The following is an 18499-nucleotide window of genomic DNA, read 5'->3' on the forward strand; positions in this document are numbered from 1 at the left end:
GCTGAGCCACAAGTGGTTTGTTTGGCTGTTAAAGTGCTGCTCTCAAGGACTTGAAAGAGCACAGTCCGAGTTCTAAATAGATAGTATCAAGGTCTTATTGATGAGTATGTTTCTTGTGCGTCTTTTGCACTACTGGAATAATACGGGATACCATCAAGTTTGACATAATGAGCAACAAACTATATTCTGTTCCTATGTTGTTGAGAAAATATTAATTAATATGTAGTGTGAAATGTAATCAGTGTTTCCAGAGAAGTTGCAAATTGACTTTTAACTACTTTTTTATGTAACTCTAAAAACTCTAAGGTTTAAATAAATATATGTGGTTGACAGTAATAAAAACTTTAGCTATAGTTAGTTTTTCTGGGACAGTTTAATGAATTTTGAATGTTGATTAATACTTTTGAAAACACAGCAATTTCATAATGCATAATATGAAACAAGAAAAAGGGAACAATGCTTAGAATGAATATTGCTGTAAATCTGTAATATTTAAAATTTTTGTATTTGAAATAAAAAAGAGTTCTTTCAGTTCTGAAGTGAATGGGAGGAACTAGTCTACTTGATATATCCTTTACTCAGAAGGTGCAGGTTGGTTTGTTTGTTTGTGGGTTTTTGGTTTTTTTTGTTTTTGTAACAATGAAGTACGAAAAATGGATAGCTATCCAGATTATGGAATGGATTTCTTATGTACGGGTGGCCCTCAGATTCTTTAGTACAGTCTTTAGTTGCAGCACCTGCTTTTCCCTAAGCATTCATGTGTTTGGCTGGTGGTGTGGATATAAAGATAAAGCTGAAAATTAAACTCAAGATAAGTAGTTTTTTCTTCTGAAAATGTATCCCATACTTCTGTACATTGCTAAGTTCAACTTTATTTCCTCTTACATTAATTTTAAATAACTAAATTTGAAGACCCAGATTCCCAAATACTTTTTCTTTCATTGTACAAAGCAACAGTCTTTAGGCCAGTTACGTACTAAGTTCTGCTGGAAGGAGTTTACAAAATCATTTTTCAGAGAGCAGTGGTGACTTCTTGGCCAGGCACTTGTTGGTAGCAATTAGGCCATGGAATAGGTATGTGAGGGCCGATTGCAGTACTTAAACTTAAATTCTAATTCTAATACAATATTTCAAAATAGAAATTCAAGTACCACATTTGTTGACTTTTCAGTTTAAACACATCTGGTAACATTCAGTGTATTATATAACACTATGGAAACTCTGTAGTTTTGTACAGAGGTCTTATAGGATTGTTTTAAACTTCTTAACCCTGTCTGGGAGTGTTTGCAACAAGCTAAGATAGCTGAGTCTTCCATAGAGGATTTTTTTAAAAACAGTTAGATATGCAAAATAAGAGACTTCTTTTTTTAAATCAAACCCAAATTCCAACGCTACCTGTCAGCTTTTAAAGCCAGTGGACAAATCAATGTATTGAATTCTTAAAGCTAATTGAAACAGATACCTAGCTTGTCATTCATGGGAATTGCAAAAATGTAGCAATTTAAATACAAGCTTTTTGAAGAGGTACAGTAATACTGCCCTAGTCTGGGACAGAATATCAATAAAGGGACCAGCCAAAGCTCATTAGGGAGGTGCCACAATATAAAGGACAAGAAATAACTGAAAAGATGAGAAGACCAGGAGTCTCCCAAGCACATCAGGTACTGTTTCCCATGATAGTTTTCTGTGATAGCACCCAAACTGGTAACTGCTGCTTGAGAATAACCTCAAATTCCTGTTGATGGAAAATAGGTTGGTCTTGCTGGGACTCAAAGCTGCTGTCTCTGTGTTACCTAGAGCTAAAGTCTGACTTAGTCTCTGACTACTTTACCTGATGTAAACCTAGTGACACCAGTAGGGCCAAAAATGAGAATCGAAGCAGCATTTGATGTACCATGGTCTTGGATGGAGCAGAAAGAGAAGATTTTTATTTTTAGTAGCCCCGTCCAAAACATAGTATGCTGATAAACTGCAAAGAAACCTTTGTCACTTGGAAATGAATGCAAGAAATGGAAAAGAGTAACATTCAAATGAAGAATCAGGGGTTCATTTTGTGTCTTAACTTCTAGAGGCTGAGGTGGAATAATTGCTGCACGTAAAAGCATGTAGATGGGTTTGACCTAAGAGAGCTGTGTGGTACATGAGTCTGCACATACTTGTCAGGAACTGTATGGTTGACATAGCCCATTTAAGATCTACCCCTAAGGGGGAAGAACAGATAGGTTTTGACACTCGCTGGACTTCATTCCTTTATACAATCTGAGAGCATTGTATTCATGCACCATGGCGATAATTTTTTGTGAGACATAATCATAATAACTTTGTTTTTGAAGTCAAAGACCTCTGAATGTTGTAGAGCAATATATAACAAATGGATTGTAAAAACAAAGTGTAGATTTAAAGATGCTGTAAATAAATTGCCCTAGTAAAACTCCAAAGAAGAGGTGGTCTGTATGGGAGTGAAGGAGCTATTGAAAGGTATTCCATACAGATTCTAGTACTGGTGATGTTAAAATGTATATATTTTTAGTAATAATATTGATTTGGTATGAGCTGTGTATAGTATGGTTCACATTTCTATTAGTAACTATTTATTTGATTTGCTTGTTCACAGATTGAGTGTATGAGAAAGCATAAGATGGTTGAAATGATTTGCATTATATATATAATTTTTTTTTTTATTTCTGATATGTCAAAAGGATGCTACAGCTTTTCTGATTTGGCATGTGCTGATATACATGCTTTGTGCTACAATATTCTGTAAGCTGCACTGCTTTTTCTATTTTAATCAACTTTAATTTATATAGCAGTTTTATTCTGTAACATTATAAACTGAAGAAATATGATAAAAGTAATGACATACAAACTATATAAAATGAAGTGGGTGAAAGGCAATAGTCTTTGAGGCTATATTGCAATACGGTAAGTGAAAAATTCTGTGTCCCAGTAAAATGACAGGAGGAATTTAAGAGCAGGCAGAATATAATTTTCCATGAACTGACTCGTAGCAGGCTTCTTGCCATGGGGCGGTGCTCAGAGCACTACTTCTGAGCTGACTACAGAGCTCTGTCTGGCTGTGTTCCCACCATTCAGCAAGGGTTTAAAAAGAAATCCCACCAATCTACTTGTCTTCTGGTAGCCACTATTTGCATATGCCTGATCACAGACCAAGACAGCACAGTCCTGAGTATGCAAAAGAGATGGCGCTAGACAAGGACAGATTTAGTGCAGGAACTTATGAGAAATGGAGGTTCTGAAGGGCTGGATGGTGGATGGCAAAAACTTGTAAGATGGATTGAAAAGTGACTGGTGCACACTCTCCTACACCACTGTCATATCTGCTGGCAGACATTGAGTCACGCTTTTTTAATGTTACCAACATTATCCATTAAAATGGAGTTATGCTGAAGAATGATAAAAAGTTATAGGACAGAGAAGTGGAGAAGTTTCAGATGAATGGGGAGAAAAGACTACAGAAAACAGGAAGACAGCCACGCAGAGGCAAAAAGGAGAGGAGAGTTCCAGCACTGAAGGGGACTTAGAAGTAGATGAGGAAAGAATTATGGTCGTGTAGAGAGACAAAGAAGAAAAGAGAAAGATGAGTCATTGATGAATGGAATGATTTGGAGTCTATGTCCATGTGATTCACTGCCTCTTAAGTGTCTGAAAATAACCTTGTCTCTAAGTGCTATTATTCTGCACTAGGGTAGGAGGTTTTTGTGTCTGAAGACTTTCAACTCTGAGCATTTCTTCCTTTCAATAAAAACCACCTCCCTTACACCTCCTGTAGCTGCCAGCAGAGTGTCGTATCTGTCTCTAATCCTGTAGAGTGCCTCTATTTAAAATCTGCTTCCTCTGGTCATCTTAACGTACTGACAGAGAAGCCTTCCCATTTTTTGTGGCTCTGCCAAAGGTACACAGGACTCCCAGGTGATTGAAGAAGCAACAGTGATGATGTGGGAGTCTTTCCTTCTTTCTTCACATGTGAACTAGTATTGCCAATTTACATGATACTGAATGTTTTGTTTCTTATTCTTCCTGTGCGTTGCTAACAGGCTGGGCATTTCTCTTTCCAGGATTACATATCCAGGACCATGATACCTGCTTGTTTGTATAGTCTGTGTTCACTGCCTTTTATACAGTTTCTGATGCCCATTGTATTCAGAGGCTTTTCTTGGGGATTATCTCTGTTTCTCCTACGGTCCAGAATTATGTGTTCATAGTTGATTCTAATTTAAGATTATTTTGTCTTCATTATTACATTGCACATACACAACAGAGTTCTCAGCCTTGTGTGTGAGAGTCCCTTTTTCTGCTTCTTGACTTTGAATGAAAACAAATTTTCCTCTAAGTATCATTTGTCTTTGGTACTCATCAAACCCTTGTATCAACTGTTACTGTGTTTTGGTACTTAAACTCAGCAACAAGATCTCCCCGTTGCTTTCTCCTCTTCTATCCATTGTGAAATGTAACAAACAGGAAGACAAAATGGTATAGGATTTTTTGTTTGATTGTTAGTTTTGGGTGTTTTGATTTTTTTAATAAAGAAAATAATGGCAGCAACTCCTTTTTTTTTTTTTTTTTTTTTTTTTTTTTTTAGAGCTGCTAGCAGTAGATTCTCACCAGTGGCTTTCCATTGCAGTAGAGAATCTTTATCCTGACATCTCTTTTAAATGAGCATACATATGTCCAAATCTCTGTTTAGGGTTGTCCTTGACCCTGTTTAAGTACAGCAAGATCAAATGGGGAGAAGAAAGCCTACGTTCTGCAAGATTAGCCTTAGGTGGTTAAAGGATTGAACCTCAAGAGAAAAACTTATGTGATGCTCTTCACTTCTGTCATCAAAAGCAAAGGGCATTCAGCTTGGGAATTATAGATTTATTTCTTCCTTACATGTGGCTTTCTTATTCTGCTGTTCACCATCCCCAACTCATGGTTTAGATAGTGGTGCAAGAGACTTGGAACCAAGAAGAACCTTGAGATCGTAATTGGGTCTCTTGTGCAAACTGGCCTCTAGTTCATTGGGTGGAATCAGCTCTACCATTCTCTTAAAATTAATTGACCAAAGCCTTGGGAAGTGTATACAGAACATCATTATGAGACCTGTGTAAAACTGTTATGTGGGTATGTGGGCTATTTCTCTGAGTAGTGAATAAAGTTTTAAAAACTTCTACAAATAGTAGCGCTGGAAGCATTTTTTCAAAATGAATGTTTATGTCCTGCACAAACCCACATAAATGGATTAGGATTTAATCTGCTTCTAAACCTCTGCCAACAGTAACCATGATAAAGGTTATTTGGCCTGTTTTGTGATATATGAAAATTTGATAGGTTATCAGCAATGATCCATTGTGGAATATTACTCCATATTATCTGTTTCACCCCTGGCCTTTCAGCATACATGTGATTGCAGTTCAGGTTATATTCTTGCTAGTTAGATAGACAATCTTTTGCTGCAATTTCAGGTAACAATATGACTAAATTGCCCTTCTTTGTTTAGAAGCAAAAATGTGTTAAGAGCTGGTCTAGACCTAGAAATGAGACTATCTGTTGGTCAGATATTTTAACTTTAGAATAAAATACTGGGTAATATTTCAACAATTAAACAGTGAAAACTGTTAATAGAAAATTAGTCTTGGCTGTGGCTTCCTTTTCTCTTTTTCTTCTCTACACAAGAGTAGAGAACTGGTTTTTTATATCATTTTTTCCTAAGGGAAGGATTTTGGTAGAGAAATTTGTTACTTTTTTATCCTTTCTTTTCCTCATTTGATTTCTATTCCTTTTATGCATAGACATACCTCATGGTTTCTTGCATCTTTTTTCCCAATGGGTAGTATGTGTTCCAGAAATTTGTAACTTTTATTTGTCTATTCCATTTTTCTTTTTTATTACATTGAAAAAAAATCCTCTACTTCTGAAGTGCCTTTTCCTTTTATTGTCTTCAGATGTTTGTAATCTACTGCTCTCTGTGTTATGTGTTTTGAGGTTTCTTTGTTGTTTTTTTTTTTTTTTTATTAGTACCCCTGCTATTAGAGGTTGAATGTATGGGTTTGTATGTATACATGCATGGTTTTAGGTGCTTATTTTGCACTGACAAGATTGAAAGGTACAAACCTGGTAGCTGATAATGCTGGGCTACTGCATAAGTATCCTTTGCATGTATTATTTGTGCCTGAAAGAGATTTACAAGCATGCTTACCTTAAACAATAAATAACTTCATTGTTGCAACATTTAAAAATAAGAAGTTAAAGATTTTAAGTTCACTGGGGATACATATGTATAATTTAACACTGTTCAGTAAGAGATGTAAATTTTGAGCTTAGATGTGTGGGAAACGTGAATTTCTGTCATTATATAGTCACAGGCATGTCTATAAAGCTATGCCAAATGATAATATTTGCATAAATATTTATATAAATATGCTATACTTGCATAGCATTTGTAGGGGTTTTTATATCTAACTTAATTTACCATTTCACAATGAGACTGAGTTGAACCAACAGCTAAGTGCTTACGAAATGGAAAATATCATTGCTTTTCTTTGAGTTCCTCAAGTTGGGGTTTAGTGGTGCAAAGACTATGGTGTTGCCTTTTACATGGAAATCAATATGCATATGAAGTGAATATGGTATCTTTTAAGATTCAACATAGCATATATGTTTCTAAAGGAGATGCTGTTCCATGAAAAAATAGGGGAAAAATTGATAATAGGGTGTTTTCTGATAGTTGGAAGGATTTTTCTTATATTTTTACTAAGAAATGCTGGGATATACACTCCGAGATTAGCATAGGTCTGGCTTTGTCTAATGCTCTGTATTTTTATGCAGTCCAGAATAGTACAACGACTTAAAAAAATGTGTGTTTCATTTTGTTGTTGGTTTGGTTTTGTTTTTGTTTGTTGTTTTTTTTTTTTTAATAGTGAGCATGTAGCTCTTCATTTAAATTTGGTAGGAGCTAGCAGGTGAATTAGAGAATTTTAATCTAAATTTCTAGTTTCTTTTTTACATTATTTAGAACTAAACCCATATTAATGGAATAACCTTGTAAATTGAAAGGTGGGCTTTCATAGGGTGGAAGGACTGTTACAGAAGAAGGAAAGAAACATAATACTTAATGTTTCTTTGTATGGGGACATGCATGTGGAATTGAAGCTCGTGGCAATTGTTGGTGTATTCCCTTAAGCACGGTATTTTACCTGTGATTTTTGAAAGGATCAATCACTTGCAGCAATTTATGTAATAACTTTCTGGTGGGCAATTCTACTATTTTATTTACGCTTTTTGCCTGGTTCACCAGAATGCAATACCTTTGCTCCTTGGTACAGTGAATGCACTCTGTAATATGTATTATGGTATGGTCAGAGGATAATTTATTGTCAGATAGAAAAATAGGTCAACACTAATGTCACTTGATGATCAACCCCCCAAGTTTAATAAAACACCTCACCAGCACGCATTCTGCACAGTGCTTGATGTTTTATTAGGACTACGGTACCTTACAGTACCTAGCTATAGCGGGAGTGTAATTACTGAGCTGTCAGGGTGATAAGTGGGATTAATGGCAGCCTGGTGCACTTTAGTCTGCAGAGTGCTCAGAGAATCGGAAGATGGTATTATTATAAGAGAAAGTCTGGACTGGCATATTCATGGCACCCTCCCCTACTCCCCAGAGCTCACATTCAAGTTTGCATTATCTGCCCCCCCAACTGCTGAGATTTTCAACAGCTGTTATTTGTGAACCAGCTCAAAAATCAAAAGAGAAATAATTTAGTAAGGATGTTTGCTAGCCACAATGCGTACACTGCTTATCCTGCTAGGTGCCATTCTAGTTAGTTTTGACATGAGATTGTTCTATATATAATCAACAGAAAGGTTTTTTATGTTAAGTACAATTCTTTTGGTCTTGGATACAGGACTCTTGTATTTCAAAGGAAACCACATTCAGGGAAGTGAAGAGCAAAAAGTCGGAATGGAATTGTTGCCTTTTCTAAATGCGTGATTTTCCACTTCTATTATTTCCTTCCTGCCTACACAGGCAAAATTATCATCTGAGCCCTCATAGTGGTGTATTTTGTCTAGCATATCTCCTTTTTTTCTGGCTTCTAGTACTAAAACTTTGCTGTCTTTCAATCTGCTTCGAATGCTAACAGCATCCTCTTGACTCGGTGCTCTGGCCACATCAACCCTTTGAGGGTCCCCACTGGCCTGCCTTTGCTTGTTAAGGCATTTATAATATGGACCTGTCAGTGGGTAGTGCTGGGCAGTGGTATATTTAACTGCCACAGCTAAACCTGCTGGTGCTTTTCTGCCAGAGCCCTCTGACATCCTGACTAGTTAAACTAGTAACCCACTATGGTGTTGAACCTGGATTTAGCTTTATCAGATTTCCCAGCTGTTGGAGCCTGTAAGACCTATTTTCCTTTAAATATTTCCTCTGGGACCTTTCCCCCATGACTAGTTCTGTGAGAAAATCCAAACAGCCACTACCACTTGTGCCTTCAAATTTTGCTGGTGCTGCGATGTCTGCAATACCCAGCTAGATGGTAATGACTAGAAAGGTGAAAGACTAATGAATATTTGACTTAACTGGCTTTGCCTTCTCTCTTATTCCACCCTTAATTGAAAAAAAAACGCCACCACCAACAAAAAAAGAAAATAAAAGCAATATCTGTGATTGACAAAGTCAAGCCAGTTTTTCACTGCAGGTATTTCAGGCATTTCATTCCTTTTAATATGCTTTTAATTTCTTTGTGTGTGTAGACCATAGGCCTCTTACAGCTTTTTTGTGTTCGAAAATATTCTGTCCCAGCCAATGCCACAGTGTTATTATCTGTCCTTAAGTAACAATAATTAAGGTGGACTTGTGGAACTTATGTGAGTAGTTGTGCTCAGGTAATAGGTAAAAACAAATTTTATTTCATTTGCCATAGATTGTTAAAACCACAATTTACATAAATTCTGTATGTTAGTAAAACAATATTGAAAGAGCATCTGGAATAACTTAATGAATTCTGAGATAATTAGTAGTGTGGCATTTGACCTATGATAATCATTGATATGTAAAACCAAAAGTGTGTACAAATACATTTGTGTTTAATAGAGAACTATTTTACTTCTCAGCTGACTTTTACCTTTTTTTGTTAGTTTTGCTTACTGCAAATTGCATAGACTACCCTGAGGGCTTAATCCTTAGATGGGACTTGTGTAAGCAACCAGACTGGTACATCCTCATGAAAGACTATGCAGGGACAGACAATAAATCTTTGCTACTTCCTATGTTCTAATATACAGTTAGGTTTTCTCATTAGAATCATAGAATCATTTAGGTTGGAAAAGACCTTCAAGATCATCGAGTTCAACCATCAACCATTCCCACTAAACCATGTCCTGAAGTGCCTTGTCTACGCACTTTCTGAATACCTCCAGGGATGGTGACTTGACCACTTCCCTGTGCAGCCTGTTCCAATACCTGACAACCCTTCCAGTAAAATTTTTCCTAATATCCAACCTAAACCTCCCCTGCCGCAACTTGAGGCCATTTCCTCTCGTCCTATCTCCAGCCACCTGACAGAAGAGACCAAGCACCCACCTCACTACAACCCCCCTTCAGGCAGTTGTAGAGAGCGATAAGGTCTCCCCTCAGCCTCCTTTTCTCCAGACTGAACAGCCCCAGTTCCCTCAGCCGCTCCTCATGAGACTTGTGCTCCAGGCCCCTCACCAACTTGGTTGCCCTTCTCTGGACACGTTCCAGCACCTCAGCGTCTTTCCTGTAGTGAGGGGCCCAAAACTGAACACAGTACTCGAGGTGCGGCCTCACCAGTGCCGAGTACAGGGGAACAGTCACCTCCCTGCTCCTGCTGGCCACACTATTTCTGATAGAGGCCAGGATGCCGTTGGCCTTCTTGGCCACCTGGGCACACTGCTGGCTCATATCCAGCCGGCTGTCAACCAGCACCCCCAGGTCTTTCTCTGCTGGGAATTAGGGATGATAAGAAGAGGGTCTTAGGGATTTCAGCTGGGAGTATGCATAAGAGTACTGAATTGTTTTCAGAAGTCACAGACATATCACAGGAAACTCATAGAAAAGTGACTTGAAAATTTATCAGCCATTCTTATTCTTTGGCACATACAGTACAAAGTAATTCCTTCCTCTGTGGAAATGCTGTTGCTTTTGTATGTCTCATTTGTCCAACATCCAAAATCTAATCCACAGTGACACTTCCAGAACTTCGTTAATAAATTCAGATTCACAGCACAGATGTTTTTCAGATAGGAAAATGAAATGGTCAGAAGTTAGCAGTCTTCGATTCCAGGGAAAAAATTACTTCTATGTAATTAGATGTTTCCTAATACTTAGACATGTGTAGTCCATATGTTTGTAGCTGCACCCTACTGCCTTCCTTTGTAAAGTGGAGTCAACAGAACGTAACCAATCAGTGTGGAATGCAAGTCAATAGTGATCATGTAGTGCTTAGAAGTTTTAAATAGAAATTTTATGAAAATGCTCTGTATTATTCTACTGTGGCTTATCTTCTACCATGCTAACTTGAAAACCTTACGCTATTGGCAGCATTTGTATTCCACGTCTCCTTGACACATTTTCTTTTATTCCTGTAGATGCTTAAAGTGTGCAGATGCCCCCTGTCAGAAGAGTTGCCCAACTAATCTGGACATCAAGTCATTCATCACAAGTATTGCAAACAAGGTAAAATCAGGCTTGCAGTAGTACACGGAAACAGATAACAGCAGTTACTTGCAGTTCTGTTAGTGAGATTGCATTTCAAGATTTATCTTTGTAAAGTCTTAAAAAAAATAGTGTTTACAACAGATGCTTGAAAGTTCAACAGTCAGCTAATTTTTAATTATTTTTGCTGCTGTTCTGTGCCCATACAGATAGTGTATAGTGCAAATCTATTTCTTCATTTCACTTTTTCTCTAAAGGTTTTGGTTTTGATGGTTTTCAAATATAATGATATTCAAAAAACTGAGCAATACAGTGTAATTATTTAACTTTGCTGCTAACTGAGGTATTACAGTTACAAACCTTTTTCATTAAAGGTTTGTTGTTTGGTTTTTTTTTTTTTTCAAAGAAGTGATTACAGCTTAAATTTGCTTTCGGCAGAAATTTGGCATGAAGGTGGTCATCTCAAGGAATGTTTTTTTGTAGTTTATAATAAGAGGCTCTGGTAATGCAAATGTAGTCAGTCACTTAGACTGTTAATAAAATACTACAGGAATAAATTGAACCCCCTCTTTGGAGGTACTGTACCTTTTCCTTTCTTAATAGGCTATTATACTATAATCATAATGAAATCTTAAAAACATTATTCTGATTTGTGGTTTACAAGTGACTTTTAACAGTCAGAAATAGAAATAAATAAAGATGACTGCAAAGTTGATATGACAAGATTAATTAGGCTGTCTGGGATAGCCTAAAGATGACTGGATATTGATTGCCCCATACCTTTTAAAACTTACTCCCCATCTGTGGAATCATAAGCTGCTGTGTGATTTATTTGTCTGTATGAGCCCAACTAGACTCATAATCTACTGGGTGTGGTACAAAGATTTTCTGGCCGCATTTTATTCTCTAACATGTCTCACTGTTAGAGGTAGCTGACATGGCCAACAAAGCTGGAGTGAAGTGGGCAACAGCAGCACTGCCGTGTGCAAGTTAACAGCCACGTTGCTTTTACTACACTGGGTGTTGTACAGAGAAGACACCGGTAAATTCTGCACCTTAACAAGAAACATTAGGATAAGAGGAGATATTAAGATACATGTATCAATCATAACGTAACTACGTGTTGATGTGGTTTACAGTAATTGGCATTATGCCCAGCATCTGCATATAAACAGTTTTCTTATATAATCTGTACCCTGTCACTGCAGCATTTATTTTCATGAATGTAGGCATCTGTTTGCAACCATAGTATAGTATGCAGCATATTGCTGCTTATTACCTCTTCCAGGCATCGTGAAGCAGGCAAACTGAACAGAGAACGTACAAGGCAGTGATGAAACTGGTAGCCTCCATCTCATCATTGTGCTGTAGTTTGTTTAGGAAACGTAAAGCAAATTTTATGAAAGTATTTTACCAGGATGGTCTTTTCTTATTAATAGTAGTTATGCTACTGCTTTGGGTAGGATAGGGTGATGTGTTGTTGAGGAAAGGAAAAGGGCCTGATTATCAAAACATAAAAGCTGGGAATAAGGAACCAGGGAAGAGAACTGAAGACTGCAACAGAAGATGTCAGAAGGAGAACTAACACCAGCAGCATCCTGGAATGATAAATTTGGTGGATCTTTTAGACTGTGATAGCCTCAGAAATATGATGCCCCTTTGTGCCTTTGCAAAAAGGGTAAGTCATTTTAACAGCTGAATTCATTCTGAATTCTGTGAATCCATTACAGAGCAGAGAAAATCAAGGTGGGGTGACTGCAGAGCTTTGAGAGTTGTATTTTGGCAAAGGTATACTGGAATAATACTAGGAAACCGCCTCAAAGGTGTGAGGTGAAGTCTTTGCCCTGCTGAAGCCAGTGGGTACACTCTTAGAGGTTTTAATAGGGCCAGATATAACCTGTCAGATGGTGAGTGAGGTGGATCAACCCTACAGAGTTTGGGCTGTTTGACGGTAATTCTTTTAAATCATCTTGGAAGCTGCAAAAGCTAGGTAAGATGCTGGTTTTGTCCTGAGCAGGTGACCCGATCGCTTGCTCTTTTATCAGAAAATCCTGCTTTAGAAAAGAATTGCAATATACTACTATTCTCTTAGGAGATTTAACATTCTTTACGGAAAAACCTAAGTATCTTAGATTCCTGAAACATACTTAACAGCCTTTCTTTTTGGACCCTATCCCTATCTATCAATAGTTTCTGTATCCACTCTGAAACTAGTTTTTAGAAAAGATATACAATGGTTTTAGTAACTGCTTTTACCTCATGTTGATGCCTGATGATTGCATAGATGGCAGGAAACATTCACACACAGGAAGTTTAAAAAAGTCAGGTAGTCGATTTCTGCTAGCCAAGATGTTAGGATGGGAAATTGCATGCCTAAAATCAGCGCTGCTTCTGTGAAATCCAGTTCCAAGTGTGAGTTTACATACAGTCTTACCCTTTGCTTTCTTTCCTTACCCTATTGTAAGAAATCTAATATAGCATGGTTGTGGAAGCATTCCTCTGCAACAGCTCTAATGCTGTCTTTAAAAACAAACAAAAACCTAGAAAACCGAAACAAAAAAACAAATCCAAAAAACTAGAAGTGAGAAAAACCCACAACCAGATATGCTTAGCAAATAGCTGAAGTCATGGGCTGAGAAAGAAGGCTAGGAAGTCCTGTGTATTTGTGGCCTCCATGTCAATGGCTGTGCCTCCTGTAATTCATGTACCAAGCAACTTCTCAGGGAAATAAACAGTGCTAGAGGGAACCCAACCTTGACTTCATGGCTGCAGTCTGCTAGGCTGAATTTTCCTTTTGATGAATTAGTTTCTGGTGCCTTTGCTAGAAAATATTTCTTCTGTTCTTGAGAAAAAGTAACAGTAAATTCTTCTGGTTTCCTTTATTAATAGGATTTTTTTCTACATATAGGTATGTACTACTGTTTTTACACTATTGCACTTTGAAACTCATTGCTTTCTGCCAAGCAAGCAATAAATATGAGGTGGAAGTTGAGAGGGGTACTGAGAGCTGAAATGGTTCAACTGAAGGCATGACCCCGGCAGAGTCTCTGTGAGAGCCCACTACCATGGCTGCTCCTGCAGTGTCCTCTCCCCTCTCTCAGTCTGCTGCTCTGATGGCTGGGGTACCTGCACCATATGCTTTTAGAGCAGATAGAAAACAAGAATGGTGTGCTTTTGAAAACCACATTAAAACTGTAACTTATAGTTTTGAAAATTTTTAGTGGAACCAGTAAGTAATTTTTCACTTTTTTATGCATTTTTCTAAACTTCTATTGAAATAATCATTCAGATATCATTCAGCAATCTGTTTGCTGAATATTTTTGTATTATTGTCATAAGAGTATTTACTTGACATGATCAAGGATATTTTACATGTCATTGAAAATACTTTTCAAAATGTTAAATCTTTTTTGCTGTTTTCACCTTGTAAATAAACTTTATTTTTTAATCAGAAAACTTATATCTGGCAGCTTCTAGACAAAATAAATAGGTGAAGTGTAGAACATTCAGGTATTTGAGGTCAATAAATCCAGGAATTTGGGGTATGCTTTCTAGGCTTATTGAAGTCCCTGTCCTGCTTCTGAATCTTTCTTCACCACTCACTTGAGAAAATCCCTTCAGCAGGTTACCCTTCTACTTGTTTAGAGGAGATTCAGTTCAATAAATTCCTTGTCCTCATCCCTGTGTAAGCAGTAAGCAGTATTGCATGCAGGTATTTATTTAAACATGATTCATTATTAATATGGAGTATTTAGACAGCAGCGTACTGAAAATGAATTACTTTGTCAGGTATTTAAGAGCTCTATTGTATGTAGTTTGTTTTGTTGGAAAACTGCTATAGCAATCATAAAAGGTCAGGGATTCTTGTTCTCTTAAGCCTGAGGCTTTTTAGATATTTACAGGCCATGTACAATGTAGCTGCTCTGGCTGTTCTGCCATTAGACCTGAGCTCAGGAGTAGAAGAGGGACAGGGGAGGAGGGGTTGCTTCTGGGTTGAGAGGGTAATTGAATTGCCAGACTCAATGAGCCTTGAGCCTCTTTGAGAAAAAGGATGTCACTTACGCTGTATTGTGTTAACTGCTGTGACTCAGTAGAGTTTAGGCCACAACTTCCATTCTCTTTTTCCATACAAACTGGATTACAACTCTACTTTATAAAGGTACAATCTATTCTATTGTGTCTTCTCAGTCAGTGTTTCTTGGTTCATACAGACCGCTTGCGATTGTGTCTCTCAGAGACCAGACTTCAAATTCACCATGCACACATCACTCCTTTTGTTTCTAAACATCAGAAGATGGCAAACAAGTATTCTGACTTCCAGCTGTCCTCTCTTTAAATAGAGTCTTCAACATTGCAAAGTGTATATTCTTTGTTTTATAATGCACAAGTGCCATCTTAGTTATTTCTTTCTTTAAAAAGAAAAAACACTGAGAGAAAAGTGTTCATCTGCTGGAGACGAAAGCTTTGCCTCCCTATCCCTGAATGAGTACTAGGAGTGATGTTAGAATTTTACGTCCTCCTTTCCCTGTGTTGCTACGTCAAAGCAAGGAGTTGGTAAAATGGAACTCCAGCACCCATCATCCTTTAGGGCTGGCACAAGCATATACTGTACAGCAGCAGAAAATCCTACAGCTTCCCAGAAGCAACCGTCAGCCTGAACACTTGCAGCCTGTCCAGCTTTTCTCCTGTTAAGCAGAAGTGTGTGCCAGAGGAAGCTGCCCATTAGAAAGCAACAGCTGCTCACATGCTCTACCTTTGTACTGTTCAGTGAGATGGTCTTGGGGCTTTTTGTCATCAGACAACTTTATGGTTGAGTAGTTGCATTGACAAACAACTGTTGGTGCAGTTTAGGCATGGGGATATTGTTGTGTTACGTGGCACAGGTGTAAGGAGTGACTCAGCCTTTATAGTCTGAGACTATAATGAAGAATTGGGGGTGCAGAAGTATCTTTTGTGTTACCAGTACTCAAAAATCACACTTTGTCGCTGTAGCCCTCTGTTATTAGCTCTCACATTTTTATCTCAAGTCTTCCAGTATTACAATGATTCCTGACATTGATTCAACAGCTTTCTTCTTGTTCAGAAAGACCATCTTCTCCCATATCCCTTAGTAATAAACTGGTCTGAGCTGACACGTCAGCTGTTTTCTAACAGACTTTATAGGTGGATGTAAGCCTTCTGGTGGCCAACATTAAAGCAAAACAAAATAAAACAAAACCCAAAAGACAGAAAACAACAACAAAAAAAACCCCAAAACCCTAAACCCAACAAAGCTGTGCTTCCCTCTGGATGAAAGGTTGTCCCTGGACTGTGCAGAATACTGGTAGGGAAATGGGGGAGAGAGAAATGAATGCCAGGAACAGTACAGAGAAAGTTGTGGAACACGAGAGTAAGTTTTAGGATTTCAGAGGAATGTTTAGGTTTAAATGAAACCAAAGGAAATGTGTGGGGTTTTATCAAGGGAGAAATGGGAGAGGGAACAAACTGGAAGACAGAGATGGATACCGAGGGATAAGGGTGAATCTGAAGTTTGGGAGATTGAGGGAGTAAAGGAAAAAGTGTTTGTGGTAATATACTGGAAGTGAGAAAGAAAAGTGGGTAGACAAAGGAAGGCAAGAGACAGAAAGCTGTGGGATCATTAAGAGAAAATGAAACGAATAAAAGATTGTAAGGGAGAAAGGGTGGTGAGAGACATAGGATTGTGACAGGTGAGAGAAACGGAATGATGGTTTTTCTGTGCCAGAGGAACTCTGAGTAAATTAACAAAGGACATCTATATGCCATTGCAAAGACTCTAGAAAATCATGAGTCACAGTTCATATGTAAAATACTGTAAGTGGGATACTGTTAATACAATGAAGGATTGTGGAAGTCAGAAAGCTGCTAGATGATTGGTAATAATTATATACAGATATGCATCACAATTAATCTTTAAGTACTCCTTTGAGGCCCCAGGTTTTTGAAAGTGCTGTTTTATTCAGCTTTCTCTGTTAATCTTTGTATATTTCAGGTCACTAAATACAAAAAAAACATTTAAAAGAAAAAGTAGTAATGGTGTTAAATTGATGCACTTGAAACAGTGACTTTTCTTGAGATGTCTGTTTGTACTTAGTGTAATGGAATGGCTGACAGCTGGTTTCAGTTGCCATAGTGTAATTATGTAGAATAGACTTTTGCGATGACACTATGTCAATTAAGGAATCTCTCACATTCTAGACTACAAAGGACAAAATGACAGTACAAGATATTTCTTCCGTTCTTTTTCATAAAAAGATAGTGACACTGTGTGAAATTACAGTCCTGTTATGATGACACAAGTCAAATGATGTGAAAGATTTCTGGATTGATTAAAAATCATCAGCATTATAATATAGAATATGTATGATTTGATAAGTTGCTGTTATGTTTTGTTCATTCTTCTTCGGAAGATATTTGGGGGGGCTGACAGACTGGGGGTGTTTCTTGTTATATTTGAACTGTTGTGTCAATGTGAAAAATGCTACTTACATAACAACGTAATTTAAATAGTGGCTCTTCGGTATGTGAAAATATTTTAATCCAATACATCTTGAGTAAATTTTAAAGCCATCACAGAACGTGAACTAGGATAGGAGGTGGTGATAATTTCCCATATTTTTTGCGATGTCTCCCTTTTTTTAAATCTAAACCCAGATGAAAAGGAAATTACCACTTTTTTCTTCTTTTCTTTTAAAGTATTCACTCTGCCCCCAAATCCTGATGAAGTCAGTGTATTCATTTTTATTACACAAAACATAATAATGCATATTCTTCATTGTTTTTGAGAAAATGGCAATATCAAAACACCCTGATGCATAATGAATTTATATAGAAAGCTCTTGAATTGAATTGAAAGAAAAGATGCTATAAGCATTTCCTGATAGTAAATGCAATTTCTTCTGGTCTCTCAGTATTGATCCTATGTGTTTTAATAGGTTTTTTTCCAAGTAAAAACCAGTCTCATTTGCATGCAAATTATATAATGCTTCCAAATGATACATGTGGAGATCCTCCTCTGCCTGGTTTCCACTGATTATTGATGTCTGTTTAAGGCTTGTTTTTGTTCCCTGTGTTAGCAATGTAGTATTTATTGACATTTTGATGTAGGAAACCACAAAACATCCTATGCAGTTAGATTAATTTATTTCTATGGAAGTGCACAGGAAAAAAGATTCTATGAACAAAGGCATGAGCAGACATTTATCTCATTAAAAAATTCAGAAACATTCTAGTTTTAGACTTGCTTCCTCTACAACGTCTGTAAGAAACTAGCCAACTGAGTCATCTTATTATTTCAGCATCTAAAAAAATTACTCCAAACTGTTAAGGTAGCTTCCTTCATTCCATGCCCTGGAGTAACTTTGTCATTTTAATGAAGCCAGCCTCCCTTTAATTCTGATCCTTTCTCCCATATAACATCTGGATGTGTAGTTACCAACTTGCCGGGTCTGCATCTCATGTCTGTTTTGTGTGCAGCCTACTACACCCTGGTTTTGTGAAATAAGAGTGATCAATAATTTTTTCTAAAATGTGAATATGCTATGAATATTCTACCTTTAATGTCACTGGTAAATGTAATGATCATTAATACATGTTTTCAGCTTAAAAAAAAGTTATGAAAGCACGAAGTGTTCATGTAACTAAACATTTAAGATACTGTACATATACTACTGTACCTATACTACAAACTCTCATTTATTACTGTAGTAACATGACGGTTTGCAGTTTTGTAACACAGTTTGTATAACACCACTTAGCCTAATTTACTAGACTATACTGTATTTCCCTGCCAGTTTT

General features: G+C 37.3%; 1 protein-coding gene across 1 annotated transcript in view; it reads left to right on the forward strand.

Annotated features, from left to right (window-relative positions):
• Positions 1-18499, forward strand: part of DPYD (dihydropyrimidine dehydrogenase) — a 372599-nt gene that overhangs the window by 90176 nt on the left and 263924 nt on the right. Inside the window, exon 4 of the mRNA XM_030033578.1 lies at positions 10618-10705. Coding sequence (XP_029889438.1) covers positions 10618-10705 — 88 coding nt within the window. The remainder of the gene's footprint in view (positions 1-10617; positions 10706-18499) is intronic.

The sequence above is a fragment of the Aquila chrysaetos genome, chromosome 12 (assembly GCF_900496995.4).
Source record: "Aquila chrysaetos chrysaetos chromosome 12, bAquChr1.4, whole genome shotgun sequence".
Lineage (NCBI taxonomy): Eukaryota > Metazoa > Chordata > Aves > Accipitriformes > Accipitridae > Aquila > Aquila chrysaetos.